This window comes from Lytechinus pictus, chromosome 3 (genome assembly GCF_037042905.1).
Source record: "Lytechinus pictus isolate F3 Inbred chromosome 3, Lp3.0, whole genome shotgun sequence".
NCBI lineage: Eukaryota > Metazoa > Echinodermata > Echinoidea > Temnopleuroida > Toxopneustidae > Lytechinus > Lytechinus pictus.
The window spans coordinates 1565836-1589380 of record NC_087247.1 but is presented as its reverse complement, the minus strand read 5'-3'; the positions used below and the strand labels follow the sequence as shown (position 1 = coordinate 1589380).

General features: G+C 36.8%; 2 protein-coding genes across 4 annotated transcripts; both read right to left on the bottom strand.

The window, feature by feature from the left end:
- Positions 1 to 458: 458 nt before the first annotated feature.
- Positions 459 to 12246, bottom strand: LOC129257971 (uncharacterized). Of its 2 annotated transcripts, none has more exons than XM_054896420.2 (7): positions 12165 to 12246; positions 10240 to 10358; positions 8400 to 8492; positions 7361 to 7476; positions 6453 to 6804; positions 4938 to 4984; positions 459 to 4081 (listed from the first exon to the last, which is right to left on the bottom strand). In XM_054896420.2, exons 1-7 carry the CDS (start codon positions 12204 to 12206, stop codon positions 2667 to 2669), a joined length of 2184 nt encoding a protein of 727 aa, XP_054752395.2. In that variant the 5' UTR covers positions 12207 to 12246; the 3' UTR covers positions 459 to 2666. The 2 variants fall into 2 exon arrangements, with proteins under 2 accessions (XP_054752395.2, XP_054752396.2); XM_054896421.2 differs by having other exon boundaries at positions 12070 to 12241.
- Positions 12247 to 13589: 1343 nt separating this feature from the next.
- On the bottom strand, positions 13590 to 22513 carry LOC135153487 (uncharacterized). 2 transcript variants are annotated; one of them, XM_064096131.1, is made up of 7 exons: positions 22109 to 22513; positions 21444 to 21566; positions 19181 to 19279; positions 18130 to 18245; positions 17488 to 17806; positions 16580 to 16617; positions 13590 to 15958 (listed from the first exon to the last, which is right to left on the bottom strand). In XM_064096131.1, exons 2-7 carry the CDS (start codon positions 21548 to 21550, stop codon positions 14895 to 14897), a joined length of 1743 nt encoding a protein of 580 aa, XP_063952201.1. In that variant the 5' UTR covers positions 21551 to 21566; positions 22109 to 22513; the 3' UTR covers positions 13590 to 14894. The 2 variants fall into 2 exon arrangements, with proteins under 2 accessions (XP_063952201.1, XP_063952202.1); XM_064096132.1 differs by having other exon boundaries at positions 13593 to 15676.
- Positions 22514 to 23545: the final 1032 nt, after the last annotated feature.

The following is a 23545-nucleotide window of genomic DNA, read 5'->3' as shown; positions in this document are numbered from 1 at the left end:
TAAACTGAAGTCTTATCTTTTCTAACAGTATTAGTTATTGGCACTTTGACACTCATCCAAACTTTCTTTCTTTCTTTTCTTGTGCGCCTCGGAATAGAATATTTCTAAATAGATGGCGCTATATAAATGCCTATTATTATTATTATTGACCAAATTGACCAAACTAGAGCAAATGGGTTTAGCTCATATGGTTTTAGACGATCAGATAAGTTTGAACAACTACTTCTGCTAGACCAAGTGGATATACCCACCCCCCCAAAAAAATGGAAATAAAAATAAATATATAATAATAATAACAATAATACACACGCACACCACACCCCTCACACACACACCCCCACACACACACACACCCCAACACAATACTCACCTCTAACACAACGCACACAACCTTACCACAAACAATGACACACATCAGGACGAACACACACGGAGAGAATTTGCGTAATGGGCGACAATTTGAGGTTCTAGGTTTATTTTTGAGGACACAAATAATTGGCACAATATGCTTAAAAATTTAGACCGGCACGTGCAGCATACATTTTGGCGAGGCGACAATTTGTGCAGGCGATGACAATGTGTGGTGTCGATTTTTGCACAAATTGTCGCGGGGTGACAATTTGTGCTGGGGTGACAATTTGTGGTGCAACAATCACCTTTATAAACATCAGCACAACCATCATGACGACAACCACCACCACCATCACTATTTATTTCACGTTATTTCATGTTACATACTAATAATTGTATTATTTCATACTACATATTAATTAAATAATGTCAATTTTATGCGTAAATATTTATACTTTAATAGTCAAAAATAAAATGAATATATTAATCGGCGAATATGTCCTTTTATAATAAGGAAAAATAACAATCGTAAAAATATAGATATCTACAGATGGATTCTCATCCAAGCGTTAGATGAGATCAAATAATGAAAACAAACTTCAAGTTTCGAAATTTAACAGGTGGTCACCTTCTGTATTGTTCTAACGATCCAGAAACAAACCAATATACAGACAATTTTTTTTTCGCCGAAAATAAAGTCATGGGAGTATTGTTATTAAGGTATACTTTTATATATCTACATCATTTAAAAGAAATTAAATATATAACGGCAAATCACTTATTGATCAAATTCTTTGGTGATTTGGAGTATCAAGGGCTAACTGATGCATGCAGTTATCAAAATACTACAGTGCGAGTCAGAAGAATGTTACACTTTTTAATTTTTTGAAGAAAATGTGGGATTCAGAGAGAATTTTTAGTATGTATAGATAGAGTAAATATTCCTTAGTTTGTCACTCGGTAAAATTTGTTTCAGTGTTGTTATTATGGTTGAGTGCACCACGGCCATTGTTTGAAAAAGTGTTAAAAATCATTTGCACCAAGTCAGGTGATTACCTGCAGAAACAGAGACAAACGCATTCACACAAACAATAAGCGTAAGGTTTATGCGTACTGTACTGTATGTTTATTATGTAGCTCTGATGGTGCGCTGCTGCAAGTCATCCAGATCTGCAGGTAGGGTGCTGTACACTTTTGACTTCAGGTACCCCCAGACAAAGACAGCCAGACAGTTTGCAGGGCCATGGCAGCAATGCTCCATCGAGCTCAGAAGTGCATCGAGAGAAATGGACAACATGTGGAAGATTGAAGGCGGGAAGCTTTGCCCAAGTCGTTGCCAAAATGACAATGAAATTGAACTTTTCAGTAAAGATGATTTATTGATTTACTGGTTCTCTTGTTTATTTTTCTTGATTACTAAACATATGCATACACTGTACGCTCATTGTGTGAATGCTTTTGTCTCTGTTTCAGCAGGTAATCACCTGACCTAGCGCAAATGGGTGTTGACACTTTTTCAAACAATGGCTGTTGTGCACTCACCATGACAACAACACTCAAGCAAATTTTACCAAGTGACAAAAGAATATTTATTCTATCCATACATGCTAGAAATTCTCTCTAAATTCCACATTTTCTTTAAAAAATACTTAATTTAAAAAGTGTAACATTTTTTCTGACTCGCACTGTAGTGAATTACCTGAATGGGTGTCAGTGAAACTATTAAGAACCCTTCTTGAAAACAAAATGTACATTGAAATTGGGATTCATATTTAAGCTGCACCCTTGATAGTTTAAACATGCATACATTTCGTCGTTTTATATTTTTTTCCCAGATATAGGTCGGAGATACATATAACAGTAAATAGAATATCATTCCTGAATAGGCTAGTGTACGAGTAAAGGTAGTGAATGAAAAAAATGTTCTTTTTTTAGAAGGAATTTTCTCATATCAAATAACTTATATTTTTTCCCTTCACCTCGTTTAATCAAGAGATCCGATTTCCGTAATAAATGGCAATCGCATTGATTTAAGCATCTTGGAAAATCAAATCAATCAAATTTTCAAATTTACGGTCCTAACATTAATGGTGTGGTGTGTTTCGGTGTACTAGCACTTAAGAAGGTTCGGAAGGGGTTGATAACATCCATTGACTATTCAGAAGATCAAGAAATGCATGGAGGAAATTATGCAAAGTACTGTAGATCGATTTAGTATTACTCCCGAAATCGCAATGCAAACATTTAATTCACGTCTGGCACCAGGGTCGGGTCGACATGTTCCTGTTTGAGTTCTGTGTGAGGTCTATGTCCTTTTAATCTATGCTTTCATGAATGTTTTCAAGATCGACGTTGTAATAGTTGCTCGAGAAATGGGTAGGTGACATTTCAGTGTACGTTACTAACTCAGTTCTCTCGCTCCTCAAGCTTAGACCACGCTGAAGTAAAGAATTGGGACGGCTGCCTGACATATCTGTGTAGGTCGATTCCCGGTCTCCGGCAAGTCCAGCGTCTTGATTAGAATATATGGGCTCCATGACAGAGTTGTTGGTCTCACTGGTATCGCTCTCAAAGCTTGACACCAGATGTCCATAAGCTGTCGTGTTAGTGCCCTGACGCAGTTTTTCGAGAAGGTTTTTCCCCTTCTTTCGTGTTTTGGGCATCATTCTGTCAAGATCGTCGTACGCCTCGTTGCCTACTGAATGTTCTGTCGCTGAACCCTGCGATGGAACAGCAAGAAGTGGCTCATAACCATCAACACCAGATTTATCTGTCTGCGAAACACTCCGTTGGAAGACGTCGTAACTTTCTTGTGACTCCACGGAGCTTGACTGTACGAGGACACCATATTTTCCGCCTGCATTACTACAACCTTCTTTGTGATGGTTCACAGGTTCCGAGTTACCTGTGGTAGAACTTCGATCAATGTGATCGTATGTTAGTTGTTGATCCCCAACTGTTTCGTACTCATCTCGAACAGCGCCCTCTACATCAACAGAGCTAGGTTGCATCTCATAAACCTCTGCATAACACTCAGTAGTGCTGGGTGACGAGGTGTCAAATTTAGTGTAGTAATACTTATGGTCTTGTATGTCAACGTCGGTGACGACCGAGCTTGATGGCGGATTATCAACTTCTGTGTAACACTCTTCCAGGTTAGCTGTACTGCTTGGCATCTCATCGACTTCGTTGTAATTATTGTCAGGGATTGATTCCTTGGTATTAGGAACATTGTCCTTTTTTGTCTCTACACAAACGAATCCATCCATGTAAGTATGTGTCAGGTGATTTTCCTCACTTTTTGCCTGAACTTTGGCATCAGCAAGTGGTTTTTCGTCAATGCAGGTGTTTTCATAGGTTTGTGAGGCCTTTTTAGGTGGTGTTGTTACCGTGGATGCCTTATCTGGGATTGCGTACTCATCGTTTGGTGCAGAGGGTGGAGAAAAGTGTTGAATGTTGGAAGCTTTAGGCATGGAAAAGAGGTGAGAAAAGAGGGATTTATTTTTCTTTTTCTCAACATTCGAAAATCCATCCATGGAAGTTTGTGTCGGGCGATTTCCCTCACTTTTTGCCTGATCTTTGGCATTAGCAAGTGGTCTTCCGTCAATGCAGGTGTTTTCATAGTTTTGTGAGGCCTCTTTAGGTGGTGTTGTTACCTTGGATGCCTTATCTGGGATTGCGTACTCATCGTTTGGTGCGGAGGGTGGAGAAAAGTGTTGAATGTGGGAAGCTTTAGGCATGGAAAAGAGGGGAAAAGAGGGATTTATATTTCTGTTTGTCAATATTCGAAAATTTAATAACTTGATTGCTTCTTTGATTACGTGATATCCTATAGGATATTTAGTTCTTGTGTGATTTATTCAGTCATTTTTTTCAGTCTACCAAAAAATAATCATATAAACTTGCTTTCAAACGAAAGGTGTCTTTCGAACAGATATTTGCATCATCCATATTCCCTAAATCAGTAAAACCATCGTCTTTAACCACTTCATATGTAGTCTATGTAATACTTGACGAGAAAGTTCCTAGTATGCTTACTTTTACAATAAAACAATTGAACAAAACTGCGTCCCTTTTCACAAAGACTTGTTGTAATAGCACATGCACAATTTCGACAACAAATTTATCATCAGCCAATAAGATTGAAGGATTTCAGTAGCCTACAACTGTTTATGTAAATTATTTCTTTTAGGAAGAGGGAAAGTGTTCTGAAACGGACCACTGATCAACATCGAGTTCCATTCCAGGCATGCAACAACGACACTGTTCTCAGTCTTCTTCATTTTCATTGCATCATCAAGCCAAAATAACATAGAGAACATGGCAACATATTAAACCATCTTGTTTTTTTTACGAGCGGCTAAATTGGCACTTTATTTATTGCCTCTATGTACATGCTCGACTGAATAATGTTGTTTTATTTAGTTTTCTCTGGAAATGTCTTGTCCTGTAACGAAAACTCAATATAATTTTAAAAGAATCATATTTTTAAGGCTATGGATCAACCAGTTCCTTAGTAGATGCTTGAATAATTCCCCTTCTTTCCCGTCTTTTGCAGTTTTATGGATCGTATATATTTCACTTACTTGTTTCTGACAAAGGTTGCAAATCACGTAGCGGTTCCATGTGCAAACTAAAGGGGAGTGATCAGATTAATGAATAAGAATTATACAAAATCATAATAAAACGATCTCGCTGCTTTGGTGATACAGACGTTTTCTTTTCAGAGGCATTTAATTGTAAAAACATAATCTAAGTAGAATGTAGTCTTGTTGTGGACTATTGGATAGCCGGTTCCGGATTGTGAACAAGGTCCGCATGTTAAATATCATCTTAGGGAATGATGGTACACATGGTAAAGCAACAAAATGATATTGTGTAACTGGTAATATCAATAGGAAACATTTGAAAGCGGGTTGGAAAGGAAATAGGGCGGTGGACGGATCGAGCTAAGTTTGGACTGGCTATGCGCAGATAGGTTTTTATCAACATTATTTTGAACGCTCCCTTATATCGGGTGAAACGCTTTGACACAAAAAAATCAAATCATCACACAAAATTGGTCTACTCAGTTGATGCTGATACATCAAGTTGTCTGCGACACTAAGTCGGTCGGGCAAATGATTTTAATTTTCAAGAAACATTGTTTGGAAATCGATTGCAGTCATTATTCTCCAGTCCCGCATTCGGTGACTGATTTTACTGACTGACACAGAACGTTCATGGGGATTGGTAATAAAGCTCCATGCCTATAGTAATAACTACCTGTCAGGTTTTGGTGAAAGGATGATAGCGGTCATGGGCGTACAGAGGGCTTGCCCACCCCCCCCCCCCCAAAAAAAAAAAAAAAAAAAAAAAAAAATCACGACCAATAAAAAATAAAAAGAAAGGATAAGGATGAAATATGATGCTATTTTCCGAATATTGTGTCAAAATCTACCACAAATATATAAATTTGTCCAAAAATAACAAATTAGATTGACATCACGTCCGAGGAAAACATGTTATATGAAAGAAGCGGTAATTTGCACTGCTATACTTTGGCATTCGAGTACTGCCTTTTCTGGAAGTCGTGTTCGTACCAACGTGACGGCGCTATAATTGTTCAAACCGCTAGCAATTGCTTTCTGAAGGCAAGAAAAGGGTTCATGCACGAGCAAAGGGTTATGCATATGAAATAAAGCAATTGTTTGTGCTTAAAGCAATTTTATGCATCTGACCCAATAGGAAGGGAAATCACCAACGGACATTTGATGCAATAAGGAGTTTTTGCACCGCGACGCGGAACGCTTTCAGGAAGATAGAAAATATATTTCAAATACATTCATGACAAGGGACAACTTAGAAGTCTGTGTCGAAAATTGGTGAATCAAAACAGCAGTTTCGTCCTGGACTCTGGACAAACTAGATATTTGGAATTTTTCGTCAGCTAACTTCTGTTCCGGTTCATCAATTTCTAAACAGACCTTCCAGCTGTCCATTGTGATATAATGGGAATTTTGAATACATTTACTGTGTTTTTGAATTTGTCGTGCGTCATGGAAGCGGAAACTCCCTCATGTAAAGAATAAGGCGGAATTGCATGACGGATCTACGGTTACCTATCAACCTTCCTCTGCACTCTGCGAAGTCTCCGTCGTCGGTACACCACGCATCCCATTACGACTGAAAATACGACCACGGTGATGAAGAAAACAATAAGGCTTATCATGATGAGTGCCTGTCGTCGGGCCTTTGAAGACATCATACCTACGCCATCTGCTCTAGCTGTACTGTTACTGGGTTCTGTCGTTGAGAAGGGAAAGTTGCTGCTACTGGATGTCAAGGGTGTAGTTCTCGGTGATCCTACGAGCGTCGTTTCATTTCGATCTGGAACAGCGTCTGGTTGACCGTTCTCTGATGTTTGGTTGAGAGATGGACTTTCTGTTGTCGTAGACAGACTTTCATCTGGTCCTGTATTTGATAATTTCAAGCGACCGAATATTTCTATAAGCGGAAAAGTATAGGTGTATCGACATCGCATAGTATGGCAGTGACATATATCTAGATTGGTGAATTACTATATGACGTTTTGATATTATAACTAACAAAACCCACCTTAAATCATTGTAAAATGGGGGCAACAGCCTCGAAGGATCAATTTTTAAATGGGTCGACTACATACATCCAGAGAGAAATATATATCAAATATTTATTTCAATCTGGGGCTCGACCATGATACAACGGTTAATACGAATTAGGATTAGTCATTTATTGGTTTTCAACCAATCATTTTTGCCCGAAGCCTACCTGACAGAATTCTGGATCGAACGGAACTATGTTGAGAGTCTGGTGTCCTGACTCTTTAGTAAGTTTGTATGTAACAAAATATATATTGTCAATAACCGTGCATTCGTTTCATTTGTATTTTTGCTAAAATTTACTATCAACATATTCAAACAATTTCTAAGATATACAAGTTTGGAAGGTCTTCGGGTGAAAGGGTACTTGTTCGGACAACTGGGCATACCTGATATTGGAAGGCAGAGATTCTGCGATGCATCCCCTATATAACCATCGCAGCATACATTTGTGGTGAAGTACCTCATTAGAAGTTGATATTGGGCCGTGTAGCCTGTGATACTTCTGTTATAAGTAAAGACATAATTCCATTTCTTGTTTTCCATAATTTTAGCACAGATTTGGCTGAAATTGCAATGAGTTCATAATACGGGCCATATCAATTTTCTGATATTCACTGCATAATAAATCTGTTATTAGGGGAGACCGGGTATTATATTAGTTGTTGCAAATTTTAGATTTTGACGTCTATTCAACAAACAAACAAATCAATTCTATTTCTCTATGAGAATAACTTATATCCCTGTTTTTAATTGGAAACAGCAACATCAAGTAAACACGAACAACATATTACGTAATCAATAAAAAAAAATTGTACCCGGCCTTCCCTGTATCAAACTAAAATCCCCCAGTCGAAAAAAATAATGTTTAGATTTATTTCACTTCATTGCTCTTTGTAATTACAACAAATTTAATGAAAGGACCAGGGAGCAAAAACTTTACACGCTGTAGGACCGACACCGAAGCCCCCTATCCTTTCTGAATTTCACGCTGGAGATAGTGTACGTGCTGAGATACATCCACGGGTATGAAGTGGTTTAAAGGTTTGAATTTTCCTTTTGGCCTATATTTCTTTTAAATGGTTTCGATATTTGACAAAGCAGATTTTTAATGAAAGTATATATATGTCGAAAAGCCACAATTTATGAGTATAATTGGTACTAATCATGACTGAAACTGTTTTGTTTTGTTCATACGATATGGCTTTTCTTAATTCAAGCATATTTATGTTGCTTGTAATCCTATACAGAGACAAATAATGGTATTCCAACGATTCATAGTATTGAATATTTCTCTAACGTACATGTTTTTTAAAAATACTCTTGGTAATAATTCATCGGACATTTACTTTGACATAAACCTTCGTGTCACTCAGAACTTTCTTAAAATTTCGAAGCCAAGGAATGAAAGATATGAACGAGATTCACCTATAGGTGGTGCATGTCCAGAATAACCAGCATTTGTAGTACGTAGCGACTTGAAGGGTCCTTGTTACCCGTCTACTAACTGTCCTAAGCTCGCTAAATTATGTATATAAAAAAAAACAAGAAAGTGAAAACATAATGACGACTTAGTGAATAACATTGCATATTTTTTGATGGACTCTAAACTTGACAGATATATAATAATGTTTTTATAAAGCACTGCAAAATAACCTGAATCAGTATCAGTCGTTGCAGGTCTATACTTTTCTCGTAATTGAGAAAAAGCAAATTTAATGAACGCAAATATTCTTGTTTTATTGATTTTTACGGTTTTATATAACGTATAGTAAAATGTTTGAATAAATCCGAATACCGGCTCTTACAGTAAATGCATTTACAACTACGGCTGATAGTAAATGAAACCCAGTTTCCTGGAATGCTAGTAGTTTTTTAATGATAAACACGCTTTTTCCATGGTTTAGTGTTTGAATTCCCAGTCCCTAACCTACGTCAAACTTCTCATTTTACGGAAGTCCTATTTTTATATGTTTTCTGTATAAACTGATAAAGGAAAATTTTGAGAACGTCAATTTCTTTATCAGAATATTACCTTTCACATCACTTGGAATCGTCTAAAACCAATAAAGTTATATCTTATAACTATTATTAAACATCTATTGACATAAAAGATAAAAAATATGATGAGGTTCTTTAAATATATGCAAATATAGAAGTGGAAAAAATAGAACGATATAGGTGAATGGTACTCTCGTGAAACTATATAGATTAAACTACAAAGACAACTCCATGCATCAATTTTAAAGGTAATGGATTAAAAGCAAAATGTCCACCAGAAACCAAAACGCATGAACGAAAAACAAAAGTACGTGTAGATACCTCATGCCAGCCTTTAGCATATCAACTAAATAATGTAAATTTAAACCTTGGAGGTTTATAACATCCAGCTTATCTGGGAGCACTTTGGCTCGTCAATTTTCTGTAGATACCATCACTTGGCCTAATTGTAGGGTGAATAGAGACCTGACACGTATTCGACAAACTCAGAACCGGCACATGGCAGGCAATCTCTTCAAAATGCCATCTTAGAAGTGGTCTATACATTTTATAGACTCCTCCTTTTTCTTGACATCTAATAAGTCAGAATAGCAATATAACAACGATACCTTCAAATCGATATTCGTCAGATAAATCCATTGAAAGGGCAATTGTCCTTGGTAATATAATTATCCACGTAAAAGCAATGAAAAGGGGTCCCTGAATAAATCAGAAACGATGACTGTATAATCTTGAAGGAAAATGGGACAGTATATTCGATAAGTTAGAATGTTTGAATGAACAGAGATCGCCAAATGATTAGTCGAAACCAATCTCAAATCAGGAATATGTTGAAGATTTACGAGAAACAAACGAAAATTTTCCAATTTGTAGTATAACAACCGGTACTTAAATCATATAATTTTTACCCAAGTTCTATACTTACGAAGGCAGTTTATCTTGTTTATTGTCACAGTTTCTCACAAAACCCTTTGTAAGGTCTGACTTAAATTTTCTCGTTTCTTGAGGCTTGGAAGGAAAAAGGATCAATTGCAGCAAATTTTTTATGTTGAAGTTCTCTCATCAAAACGTCGTAACCAAGGATCACCATTTTGGCCTACTAAAATTCCCATAAGAATGATAGCATCGTTAAACAGTTATATCTTTCTTATTGTATGGCCGAACTCATTCAAACTTTCCCCAATATGTATTTTAATTAACTTTCATCTGTCTTTCAAACCAAGTTGCCTTTACCCATGTTATTGATGGACATTATGTAACGACCTACCTTCTTCTCTCGTCACAGATTGCACTGCCATCCAAGGAGTTTGGAAGAGTAAGGAAGACCCCAATCAGAAGAACCCCAGTGAACCAGTGATGATGCATGGCGCATACCCCTCGCTGAACCTTGCAGGTACAAATTGAAACACAAGTAAGCACTTTTCTCGTTTTCTCTTCTGTATTGCACAATAAAACTTTCTTGTATAAGTTCTAGCTGTTAAAGCGGGTAGTTTTGGTGTCAGGGCATTCTGGACATTGGGTCAGTTTCACCTTAAGTAATTCAAGCCTAGGAAATAAATCACAGTCATTTTAAAGGTGTGCGCTACAGTTGTGGCCACATATATAGAGTGCACTACAGTTGTGGCCACATATATAGAGTGCATCCTGCATAAGGGTGTTAAACTCACAATTGCAGAGACTGTGATTAAAAGCATATTGCTCTTGATCATTGGCGAAAAGCTTCGAAAATTCAGATTTTTATTATATTTTATTTTTGGGTTTAAAGCTATGGATACGATATATTATTTCTGAAAAAAATATCGAGCCAACGAAGCAAGCGAGCACATAGTTGCTTATTTTTTCTCAACTTTGAACATATAATAGGATATAAAATGTAAAGTCTGCCAGCTAGTCTGTTTTTCCTTTATCATTCATCGTTCGACCAGTGGGGATTCGAACCAGGTCACAGGGATTTGTCTTTCACCATCCCAAACGCGAGACCACATCTCAACACAAATCTAATCACTAACTCTTCATTACTACTGTCCCTAGTGGCATGTGAACAACAATTGTGTCCAATCTTGTTTTTATTTGTATTGTTTCCTTAGTCATAATTGTTTATTCTCGAAAACAAATATCAGTGCCCCTGCGCCCTCCTTCTTGGTGAAAAAAAATGGGTTGTTTGCCTTTCTGGAGTCCACCCATCAATAAGTACGATACAGCTGTAGTTCCTTAACCTCCCATAGTGCCCTTGAATCTGAAAATCCTGGAGCCGCTTCGAAGGCTATTGATAATAATTATTTCTGAAGTCGACCGCTATGATACAAGTATGTAAAGTTTGGAGAAATCACTGGACAATATGATAGCGATAAAGGCCAAAGTTTGTTTCGATAACACATCAGCTTCCGCAAATTGATATCACTTTTTTCTCTAATGGCAAATACCTAGTAGACAAAACGGACATGTCCACTCATATAACACAAGTGCCTTGTAACCTTAACACGTCGGTTATTCTTATGGGTAATAATAGCCAATTGAAACACGATTTGGTTATGATATATCAAAGTATCAACTGTGCTATAATCAATCTCAATATTGAAAAAAAAACACAAACAAACAAGTGCTTCTTGGTTTGGTAATCATGCGACTACTTGAGGTTTTTACAAACAGTCGTATAAATAAGCACTGCCCACTTTCATGATGATATTTTTTGGTGTGTGGGTGTGTATTGTTTTTTTTTATTTGAAGATAATATTCTATTTTTGTTTAGACAAATTTCAGAATTATGAGTTATAAATGAAGTTTAACATCCACACTCTAAATAATATTGGTTAGATGTGTTCCATGAGGGTAATTATGTTTCCAGCCAACATTGGGCACTTTATCCAATGGGATGAAAATTTTGCCTATTCTAAAGTAATTGCTGCTTATTTTTTAGCCTTACTGGAACATGCTTCCGGCATTGGGTAAAATACTGCCCCAAATTGGTTGGACACATAATTACCCTCGTGGTGGTAAAAATTTTACCCAATATTAGTGCATCGGTTATCCTTCGACAATGGGTAAATTGGACCATGTTGGATTATTTACTAGAATAATGAATATCTGTAATACTTACCAGATATGCTTTATTCCAAAGAGGCAATGGTAATGGTTCCTAAACACAACAAAATTTCAACTTCTATATCCCGTTTGCAATATGGACCAACTTACTTTCTTACGACCCGGGTCTTGCGACTGCGATGTTTTTGACATCCACGTTGGGTGACGTACATGTACTTGATAAAGCCGAACAGTGATCATGAGAATTGGAAGAGTGCGACCACTTTGTTCAAACATCCTGTTTGACTTCCTTCATCCGCATAAACGGGTAACACATACTACTGTGGTTAGCCCTTTTTGCCATTAATGGTTATGTATGAAAAGTCCTGGGCAACAACCGATTATTGGTCTCAATAAAGAAAATGAAACCAATGAATTCCGATGCAAAGGAAATTACGAGAATGTTAAGTTTTAATCATTTCACAAAACAGTGACCGGGCGGGAACCGATGATGTCACGATCCTTTTAGTAATTCATTGCGGTTCATTTATTGTGCTCCAAAAATGTGAAACATGATTTGGCTGCTCATGTTAAATCATCATTACTGTTATTTTAAGTAATGAATTCTCCGTAAAAAAATATGGTGGAGCTTCATAACAAAATGTAAAAAAAATAGATATATAATAGTAAAAGTATGACATCATCTCGTCTCTCATCTGTACGTCGAAACACCAATAATTAGAATGGAAAATTTCGCATTTGTATGATTATGCTTGTACATTGCTTTCTCTTTCACTTGATCAACATTGTGCTCCATCGGGCTTACTTAAAGGTCAAGTCCACCTCAGAAAAATGCTGATTCGAATAAATAGAGAAAAATCAAACTAGCATAATGCTGAAAATTTCATCAAAATCGGATGTAAAATAAGGAAGTTATGACATTTTAAAGTTTCGCTTATTTTTTCACAAAACAGTTACATGTACATGTATATGTACAACTCAATGACATGCAAATGACAGAGTCGATGATGTCCCTCACTCCCTATTTATTTTGTTTTTTATTGTTTGAATAATACAATATTTCAATTTTTACAGATTTGACAATAAGGACCAACTTGACTGAACCATAAAATGTTAAGGCGATGGTAATTCCACATGTTCAGGGAGGAATGAAACTTCGTTTCAAGGACAATGAGGAGAAAATGGGAATAAATCATATATCATATAATGAAATACAAAAGACATAGTGAGTGAGTGATGTCATCAGTCCCTTCATTTGCATACCGACCAGGATGTGCATAGAACTGTTGTGTGAAATTTAGAGAAACTTTAACGTGCCATATGTAGCTTTTACATCCCATTTTGATGAAATATATTTTACATCCCATTTTGATGAAATTTTCAGTGTTATGCTCGTTGGATTTTTCACTTTTTATTCAAATTAATTTTTCGTTGGAGCGGACTTGTCCTTCAATGATATCGCACTCAATATTAAAAATAAAAAACATCCATTCACAAATACAAGTTACTTATCTAATTATGTAAAATCTGTTTTGTTTACATGCCGATACAGAACAATATATACATTAAAACATTGATTGGCTAAATGATTTATCGATTTTATTTGTCAAGTCTCCAACACATCGAAAAAATAATATCAGCAAGCTTGAACAAGATTACCTATGAAAGATCGAAAGATTCCATCCATTGTGATGTTTGACATAATAATAACAATAATGATAATAATGAATTAAAATCTTACTATTCAATGCTGAAATAAAATCATGAATTACAATTATAAATCAATATTTTATTGGTATATACAGAATAACATGAAGAGGAGAAGAATAAAGTGAAGGAGGAGAAGAAGAAAAGAGGAAGGAGGAGGGGGGGGGGGAAGAAAACGTAGAAGATTAAGGAAAGGAGAAAAAGAAAGAAATATCGAGAAATATCAAATCATATGGCATACAATAATACATTGAACATGAACTTGCATGAACGAGAAAAGAACGTTGTCCCCTATATTCCCCTATAACACGATCGTTTGTGTCTTCCTTTGACTGTCAAGCGAAAGATATTTGTTCAGTTTCCTCTTAAATTTGATAGTTCTTGAGTTTATTCCCTGTACTTCAATGGGAAGAGAATTCCAATGTTTTATGGCCCAATAACAGGACATGACTGTGCTCTTTTCAGTCAAGTCAGTATTCTATTCTTGGAAATGGAAATAAACTAAATGAAATGAAATTAATTTACTTTGTTTTTCTTATACTCTTTGAGGTTTGTTGTGCAACTTTGGTCGCCAGTTTGGGCCAGTTTCACGATTTTGGTTGCAATTTTTGCGTCACCGGTGGCGACATTGTGGATATTTGTCGTGAGTTCTTGTAAGTTTCTGTTGGATTACAAATATGAAGTCCATCAATGTATTGTAGTCTATCCCTAAAAGGTTGACTGTTATTACTTTTATAGTGTGAGATTACCTTAACTTTTCAAAACGCAGTTCTTGGCCTATTGGGTTGCAAGTCACAACAGTATCTCCATAATGTTCACTTAAGAGTAGGGAATTACATTTCCTTTATGTCAGTCAAGGCTCTAACCTTGGACCTTCCAGTACAGCTAAATCAAACGCGTAATAGCAAGGAGCTTGTGTTGGAAGCTCCTTGGTAATAGCTTACGCCACAACAATGGATACGGTTGGCAAATGTCCATGATGTATCATATATGCGCATGTCTCAATAAGCTACAGTCAGGTTATATGCTAGGGCATTACATTGATATTGACGACAAAATATGTCAATTTGCGACCAACGTGACAAACTATCTAAAAATGATCCTAATTTTTACCACCCAAACTCACTAGTCATGTTAGTGATCGCGATCAAAACCTTGAACTTCACGTTTATTCTAATTGATATATCCATTATAATAGATGGGCATCATGTCAATGTCATCATTCTCTTTAGTATCCCTTTCAAGGCTTGACCCAAGATGTCCATAATCTGCCTCGTCGGGACTCCGGTGTAGTTCTCCGAGATGCTCCCTCCCGATTGTTTTGGGCATCACTCTATCAAGAACGTCGTAATCATCGGCATCTACCACGTGGTCTGTCTGTGAACCCGGCGATGGACCAGCAAGACCCGGATCGCAGCCACCGATACCAGATTGCTCAGTCTGCCACATGTTTCGTTGCAACGCATCGTATTTTTCTTGTGAGTCAGCAGAATCTGACTGGACAAGAACATTATAGATTCCGCCTGCACTTTCAGAACCCTCTTTTGAGGAGTCTCCATGATGCGTGTTGCCTTGTGTAGGGCTTCGATCCAGGTGATCGTATGTAAGTTGTGAATCATCATCTGCTTCATACCCGTCGTTCATAGCACCCTCTGCATGATCTGGACAAACAGAGTATGGTGGTGAATGGTCGACCTCTTCATCGCATCCGGTCGAGCTTGGGAGCATGTCATTAACTTCTGTGTAACACTCATCGGTATACGGTAAGAGATTTCCCCCTTGTGGCTCATTGTTTTGGCCATCGGATTGTAGATCAACTGGTTTTCCATCAAACCATGTGTTTTCGTATTCTTGCCGGGGATCTTCAGTTGGTGTTGAGACTCTGGGCGTCTTATCGACGAGTGCATATTCATCATCAGGGGCGAACGATGGAGAGAAATGCTGAATGTTTGAACCTTTTGGTGGTGAATGGTCTACCTTTTCATCGCATCCGGTTGAGCTTGGGAGCATGTCATTAACTTCCGTGTAACACTCATCGGTATACGGTAAGAGATTTTCCCCTTGTGGCTCCTTGTTTTGGCCATCGGATTGTAGATCAACTGGTTCTCCACCAATGCATGTGTTTTCGTATTCTTGCCGGGGATCTTCAGTTGGTGTTGAGACTCTGGGCGTCTTATCGACGAGTGCATATTCATCATCAGGGGCGAACGATGGAGAGAAATGCTGAATGTTTGAACCTTTTGTCAAGAAAGAATGATGAAACGTGGAAATAACATTATTTTCGTTACATGATTTTTTATATAAAACATATTGACCATGCATATCGAATTCATCTTTAATAGCAATGAATACCCCTAGTTTATTTACATTTTAATGGTGGAAATGAAATCTCTCTCTCCCTGCCTTTTACATTCTTGATATTTTCTTTCTCTCCCTTTCTACTTCTTTATCTATATTTCGCTTTGTTCCCTTCCTGAGGCCTTTATTTGCCTCAAACTCCAGCCCCTCTCTCATCTCGCTACTCTGTAATTAGTACATTTCTTTGTTTGGTATTAGTGTGCGGTGATCTTTGCATACTACACCCTCCCACCCCAACACACAAACTTATTTCGTATAATTGACATACACATAGTTGGGATAAACATTAGTATTCCAACTAGCACGTTTGTAAATTAAAAATCTGTAGATTCATAACTATGTAGTCATTTGGCATCATCACTACACTACCTTGTAGGGACCACATGATAGGGGACTACTTAAGTTTTACAATGCAAGGACATAGCTGAACATCGTTACGTTTATATTCATTTCTTACATGATATCACGAATGATTTATATAGTCAATAGGTTTTACATACTTTTTTCTGACAAGTCACGGAGTGGTTCTGCAGTGTTCCTGTTGGAAAAGAAACACAGACCATTAATGCAAAATTGTATAATTCGTGAAAACATTCCTTAATTTTCCATTTTTATAATACAATTTGTACAATTATACAAATCTATACATAACCGGAGAAAATCTACACGAGAAATTTTAATATATTGTGTAGTTCGACCATTTATGTTATTTGCGTTGGTGCAGGAATTATTAAGCCATATCAGTTTTCGATGTTGTTGCGGATTTTTAACCTGGAAAACCTGGGTCTGGCCTACGAGAAGCGGGCACCGTTCTGAAGGAGTTCCAAAATCTACATGCTTTTACACGACTCTTTTTGTGCCGTTGGGTACAGGTATTCTACTTCATTATCTAATGGTTCACCTCCGGATAAGGGAGCGGGCCCTGACTGATACCCCGTTTAGATCTATCTCTCTCTGGTGTCACACTAGACAATTTTCTAGAGCGAACACGGCATGAAAGTCCTTATTAAAACACGAGGTGCACATTGGGGCCGTTTAGATCATCTGCGGTAATCGCGAGGTACATCGTCTCCCTTTGGACTGGCGAACTGCGTTGTCATGGCGAAATGTCAATCAAGGGGGAAAGCGCGCGCTGCACAACGATCGCTCAGATTAAGGCCTTTCGTTTTTTATGCCGAGTTTACGCCGTTTTAGATATACAATCCAACAGGGGATCACGCCCTGTGACCTCGCGATTGTGCTGTCTAGGTAATATTTACCTCGCGATTACCTCAGATTCGTGCTTTGCGCCGAGACCGTTTAGATCTACAGTGGACAAACGCCGACCTGCGGTAGCTTTCTAGGTTACCTCGCGTTTGGTGGTAGATCTAAACTGGTATAAGATCCATGATGAATTATCAACACTCACCTATCAATCTCCTGTATTCTGCTTCTTTTCCGTCGGCGGTACACCATGCACCCCAATGCGACTGACAGTACGATAACAATAGCGAAGGAAAGAAGAATGCTGATCATGATTGTTGTCTGTCGTCGAGTCCTTGATGACATCGTACCCAAACCATCTTCCACTCCTCTGGCTGTCTCGTTGCTTTGCAAAGTAGTAGGGGAGTTATTGACATTATACGATGACGTTGACGTTCTCGGCAATTCGTCCCTCGTCGTTTCGGATGATGGAGCAACATCCGGCTCACCGTTTTCTGTTGTCGTAGACAGTCTCTCCTCGGGTCCTGAATTTGAGAATTAAAATGATCGCAATTGTCATTTCCTGAATAGGTGTATATTTGATTACTTGAAATACCTTTTTCTTTATACGCCTAGAGACAATTTGTTTTCAGGGGAACTTCCACTTAAGGAACCTACGTCCTGTTTGTTTTCGTTTAATATGTCTTGTATATGTTTTGGCCCCCCAAAAAAATTACCAATATCATAGATACAAGTACTTTTTCACATTTTTTTCTACTTCTTTCAACTTCAACTTTTTTCAACCATCAAATAATGTATTACATTGAAGTCGGTGCATTTTCCAGACAGAATAAAGGTCTAGGCGTACCTGATATTGGAAGGCAGAGACCCTGCGTTGCGTCCACTTTATAGCCACTACAGCATTCACGGATGATGAAGTAGTTCGTAACAGGTTGGTTTACCTTCGCGTAGCCTATGACAGTTCTTTTCGTAGAATATGAAAAAATGAATACTTTCAGCCTTTTAACTCCTTTTAATTGGCAAATTTTAAAAATCATTCAGTATGCAAATCCTTACCCATTTTGGGGATGCTTTTCTCGGGTGTATCGTTTAAAAATAACAGATGTCTATTTTCTTTTAGCTGTTATCATGATTTTGGTATCATGACACGTTTTCCGTTTAAAGGGTATAAGAAATCTATTTTTTCGTAATTCCGAATAATTCAATTGATTTTTTTTTTCAAATCAGTTCAATTCAATTTATTTCCACTTGCATTCAATATCTGTCAGTGGGGGATCATAATATGTACAAATTATGGTTTTTTACCCCTTACAGCAAGTTAACCTACACATATAAATTAACGCAATTTTTACATAATTTGATCAATATTTACTAAAAAAAGTATTTTGGAATAAACGATCGATGAAATTAAACAAAAACGATATCGTTTCAGGTTTTTCCAAATGTTGACATTTTCAAAGTGTTAAATAAAATGGAACTAGGGTATATTGCCACAGCTCATAATTAGGAGCCTTTTTTATCAACTTAGCAAATTGAGTATCATTATTCGAAGAGCATTTAAATCTATATTGTATATAAATATGAAGTGCTTTGGGAGTTGATACTTCCGTTGAGTGTTGATATTATGGTTTTACCCTCAAGACGTTTAAATATTACAGACCGTTCAATTCACATGTCCGACGCCACAACCCAAGTCATAAATATGGTTTCTTTTCATGACTGAAAATATAATATATAATATTAAGAACTTTGTGAAATCTCGGATTACTGTGTAAAACAAATTTATATAATTGCCAGTAACATAAGTAAGTGTATCTTTAACATGAAACTCGTTTGTTTGGTAAGCAATTTCGTGTCATTCAGAATATTTAAAAAAAATAATGAAAGAGGAGATTTACCGATAGACAGTATGCTTATTCCACAATATCCATCGTCCTCTCCTGTACGTCAGGACTGTATTGGTTTTTGTCACGCGTGTGCTTACCATCTTTTTCTGGCTACACAATAAAAACGGTAGAAAAGAAGAGTTACCATAGTTCAGAAAATAAACAGATTTAAGAGAAGGCATCGCAAAGCACATCAACTATCATCCCATCCGGCTTAGTTTAAGTTTTAGGCCATATTAGCCAAACAAGAGAAGAAAAGGATAATTAGAAGTCAAGTCCACCCCAGAAACAAAAGTTGATAAATAGAAGAAAAAAAATTAAACTAGCATAACGCTGAAAGTTTCATCAAAATTGGGTGTAAAATAAGAAAGTTATGACTTTTTAAGATTTCACTTCTTTTTCACAAAACAGTGATATGCACAACTCAGTAACATGCGAATGAGACAGTTGATGATGTCCCTCACTCACTATTTATTTTGTTTTTTATTGTTTGACTTAAACAATATTTCATTTTTTATAAATTTGCATAAGGACCAACTTGTTTGAACCATATTGCATTAAACAATGCTAATTCCACATGTTCACGGTGGAATTAATCGTTGTTTCACTTGACAATAAGGATAAATATTTCACATATTAAAGTATAAAATAAATAGTGAGTAGATGACGTCATTAGTCTCTCATTTGTGTACTAACCAGGATGTACATATAACTGTTTTATGGAATTAAGTGAAACTTTAAAATATCATAACTTTCTTATTTTACATCTAATTTTGATGAAATTGTCAGTGTTGTGTTTGTTGGGTTATTCGCTTTTTATTCAAATCAACTTTTTGTTGGGGCGGACTTTTCCTTGATAGATAAAAGAAGACGAAGGTGTATAACCCTATTACTAATTATCGATTGATAAAACATGACGTAACTTTAAGGTATTGTAGAACAAAGGTGAAATTTGATTTATTGCAAAATGTATAGAATATTTTCCTTAAAATGTAGATGACAAACATACAAAATCATCTGGTAATTGAAGCTATGTCAATAGCAAAATGTGATTCAACGTTAGCCACAAATAATAATATCAATATCGTAATTCATTTTAAACTATATAAGTCACAATTGCATGCATGTCTACATCAACTTCAATCTCAATTCTGATTCAGTTAATCCTGAACGAACCTACTTACACTTGTTACAGAAAATATACCTCATTTCTTTCACAAAATCTATAAAGAGAAATAATTTTTAAAGAAGTATATACATACTAAAACAATATCACATTCCTCCATAGATATCTTGCCACCGGGGATGTTTGTCATATAAGATAATTAAATGATGAAGGGCGAAAAAATATAAATGATTCCTGACTCCCCCCCCCCCCCCCGTAAACAAAATACCCCGACACCGCCCCTGTCAGTTTGAATATTCACCAGTTTTTCTAATACCCACCTAGTCTAATGGCCATCAAATCTAAAATCCAAAATTGAATAATTCATTAAACCAACTAATAAACAAATGAGTGAATTGATAAATTAATAAATACATAATTATGTGGATGTATGGGCTTGTAAAGGGCTAGCGCGGAACTGGCCATCGTTTGAGAAGGTTTTCATGAAGTTGGTCGATTACCCTACATTATAATGCTTTGTTTATAGTTTTGTTCGTGCTACTGTTTAACATTATCTAGCTGTTATTGTTATTATTTTCATTTTAGATACTATGTTTTCCAATATAATGATCATGTTCATATACGTATTTATCATTAAATTGTTATCGTCATCATCATCGTCATCATCATCATCATTATCATCAATTCAACAAACCATTGTGCATTGTCCTTCATACTTCCGCCACTGTAGCGGTTCATTTTCTTATATAATTAATTCATAAATGAAGAATTTCACCTCTCCTGCAAAAAAAATGAATTAAATCCGAATATAATGAAGGCCTTTCTCTTAAAAAAAGACGAAGTGAGAATTTGACAAAATGATTGGAAGACCAATTGAAACTAGGCCTTTTGCATAAATTATAATTAACTCGACACTCAACATGTTCGCACCCATTTTCCGGTTTGGATGCTGTTTTATTGTAGTTGGGATTCAAGTATGCCTAACAAAGATAACTCATGCACAGACATCGACATAGCAACGCACACAAGGCTCATTATATGTCATATTGGAAGAGCACATGTCCTATTGGAAGAGCCCGTGTTCTTCTTTGGAAGCCCCTACCCCCCTCCTCAAATTCATCTATATCATGCAGTTATGTGCATACTGACCTTCTTTTTTCTTCGCAGATTGCACTGCCATCCAGTGACATCGGGCTTTTGGGGAGGGTAAGAAATATCCCAATCTGAAGAACAACGGTGAACCAAAGGTGGTGCATTGTGTCTTCAATTGGCCTGTAAACAAGGTTAGTAACAAAAACTGATGATTTTATGAATAATCGATATATCCTTAGTGAGGGGTTTCATTTAGCAGTGATTTCCATCTCATTATAATCATGATGATGATCGGATTATCTCTCACTTTCTCTTGTATGTTCAAGCCCTGCCCCCAAGCCTTTCCTCATTTTTGGTATTGTCTTCCTTTTCGCCTACTTTTTCCCTATCGAATTCTGGCTTGCCCTGGTCAGATCTAAAACAACCCTTACACCACCAGAAAATAAGAAAACAATCGTCGTACTGGCCGTATTGTTTCCACTTCAGGGATCATGATGAAATTATTTTGTTTGGTATGATTTGGTTGATCATGCCTCGACGTTCCATCAATGGCGTGGGAGCTATACCAATGAGCCACCTTGCTTGGTAGTTTTCCTGGTGCATATCGATTTTTATATCCCCCGGAGATTTGGAGATAACTCATCCTCCTGAATCGTTCCCCCTTTATTTATTTCTAATAAAAATTCTTTCTCTAAAATGACAATACTTCTAGACGTACTTACCAAATTTTGTAAATTCCATAGAGACAACAGTTATAATCGGACCCTTCGTCGTGATACTGTCAACCACTAGAACAATCCACAGAAACGACTGGAAAGTCACTTGTGAGTTCTTTTAACATCCACTTTATACATATTAGATGCAAGTCCTTTACATAAGCTAAACGTGATTATGGGAGTTGCGACCACTTCAAAGATGTAAACATCCTGATCGACATATCTGACTTCCTCGTTGCCATAAACGCTCAATATTAATGATAATCAATTGTTTGCAATTGATAGAGAAAAAATAAAAGAAGAGTAGATGGTGCTTTTACCAGAAAATATGATTTGCCTATCATTGGTTCTATGAGCATGAAAGTGTTATGTTTATAGAGTGGCCATGGTGGCAGCAATCCAGAATCGCATAGCTGAAATCTTAACTTTATATTAGTATATATATTTTTTTCTGTCAGCCAAACGTATGCAACAGGGCATGGTCGTACGCAGCATGGGGCAGGGGTTAGTTGCCCCCCCCCCAAAAAAAAAAAAAAAAAAAAAAAAAAATTGTCGCTTTAAGAAATAAAAAAAGCTCCCCAAGGCAAGCTATGTCACTTTGCTCTCTCGCTTTCATTTTCTTTTTTTTTTTAATATGCGTACCCCCGCCCCCACCCCCTCGGAAAAAAAATGTGTATGGCAGGGCTCTGTTTCATGAAAAGAAACGAATTGGTCAATAGCTAACTTGCAATTTTGACATGTTGTTATCGATAACAAGTTTAACCATGGGAATGAGAGCCCAAACCGTTAAGAAAAAATGTCATAAAATGATCGAATAGATTAGATTAGATTAGGAGTCAACACCAAATCTTAACCGAAGGTTAAGTTTTTTAAATGACAGCATAACTTTAAAGTTTATGGATCTGATTCATGAAACTTGGACATAAGGGTAATCAAGTATCACTGAATATCCTGTGCAAGTATCAGGTCACATTATTAAATTCAAAGGTCATTTAAGGTCAATGAACTTTGGCCAAGTCGGGGGTATTTATTGAATTACCATCAAAACTTTGAAAGGTTATGAATCTGATTCATGAAACTTGGACACAAGAGTAATCAAGTATCACTGAACATCCTGTGCGCATTTCAGGTCACATGACCAAGGTCAAAGGTCAATGAACTTTGGCCATAATGGGGGTATCTGTTGAATTACCATCAAAACTTCGAAAGGTTATGAATCTGATTCATGAAACTTGGACAAAAGAGTAATCAAGTATCACTGAACATACTGTGCGAGTTTCAGGTCACATGATCAAGGTCAAAGGTCATGTAAGGTCAATGAACTTTGGCCAAGTTGGGGTATTTGTTGAATTACCATCATATCTCTGTTTGTGTATTGGTCTAGTTCATAAAACGTGGACATAAGAGTTACCTTACCGAACATCTTGTGCGAGTTTCAGGTCG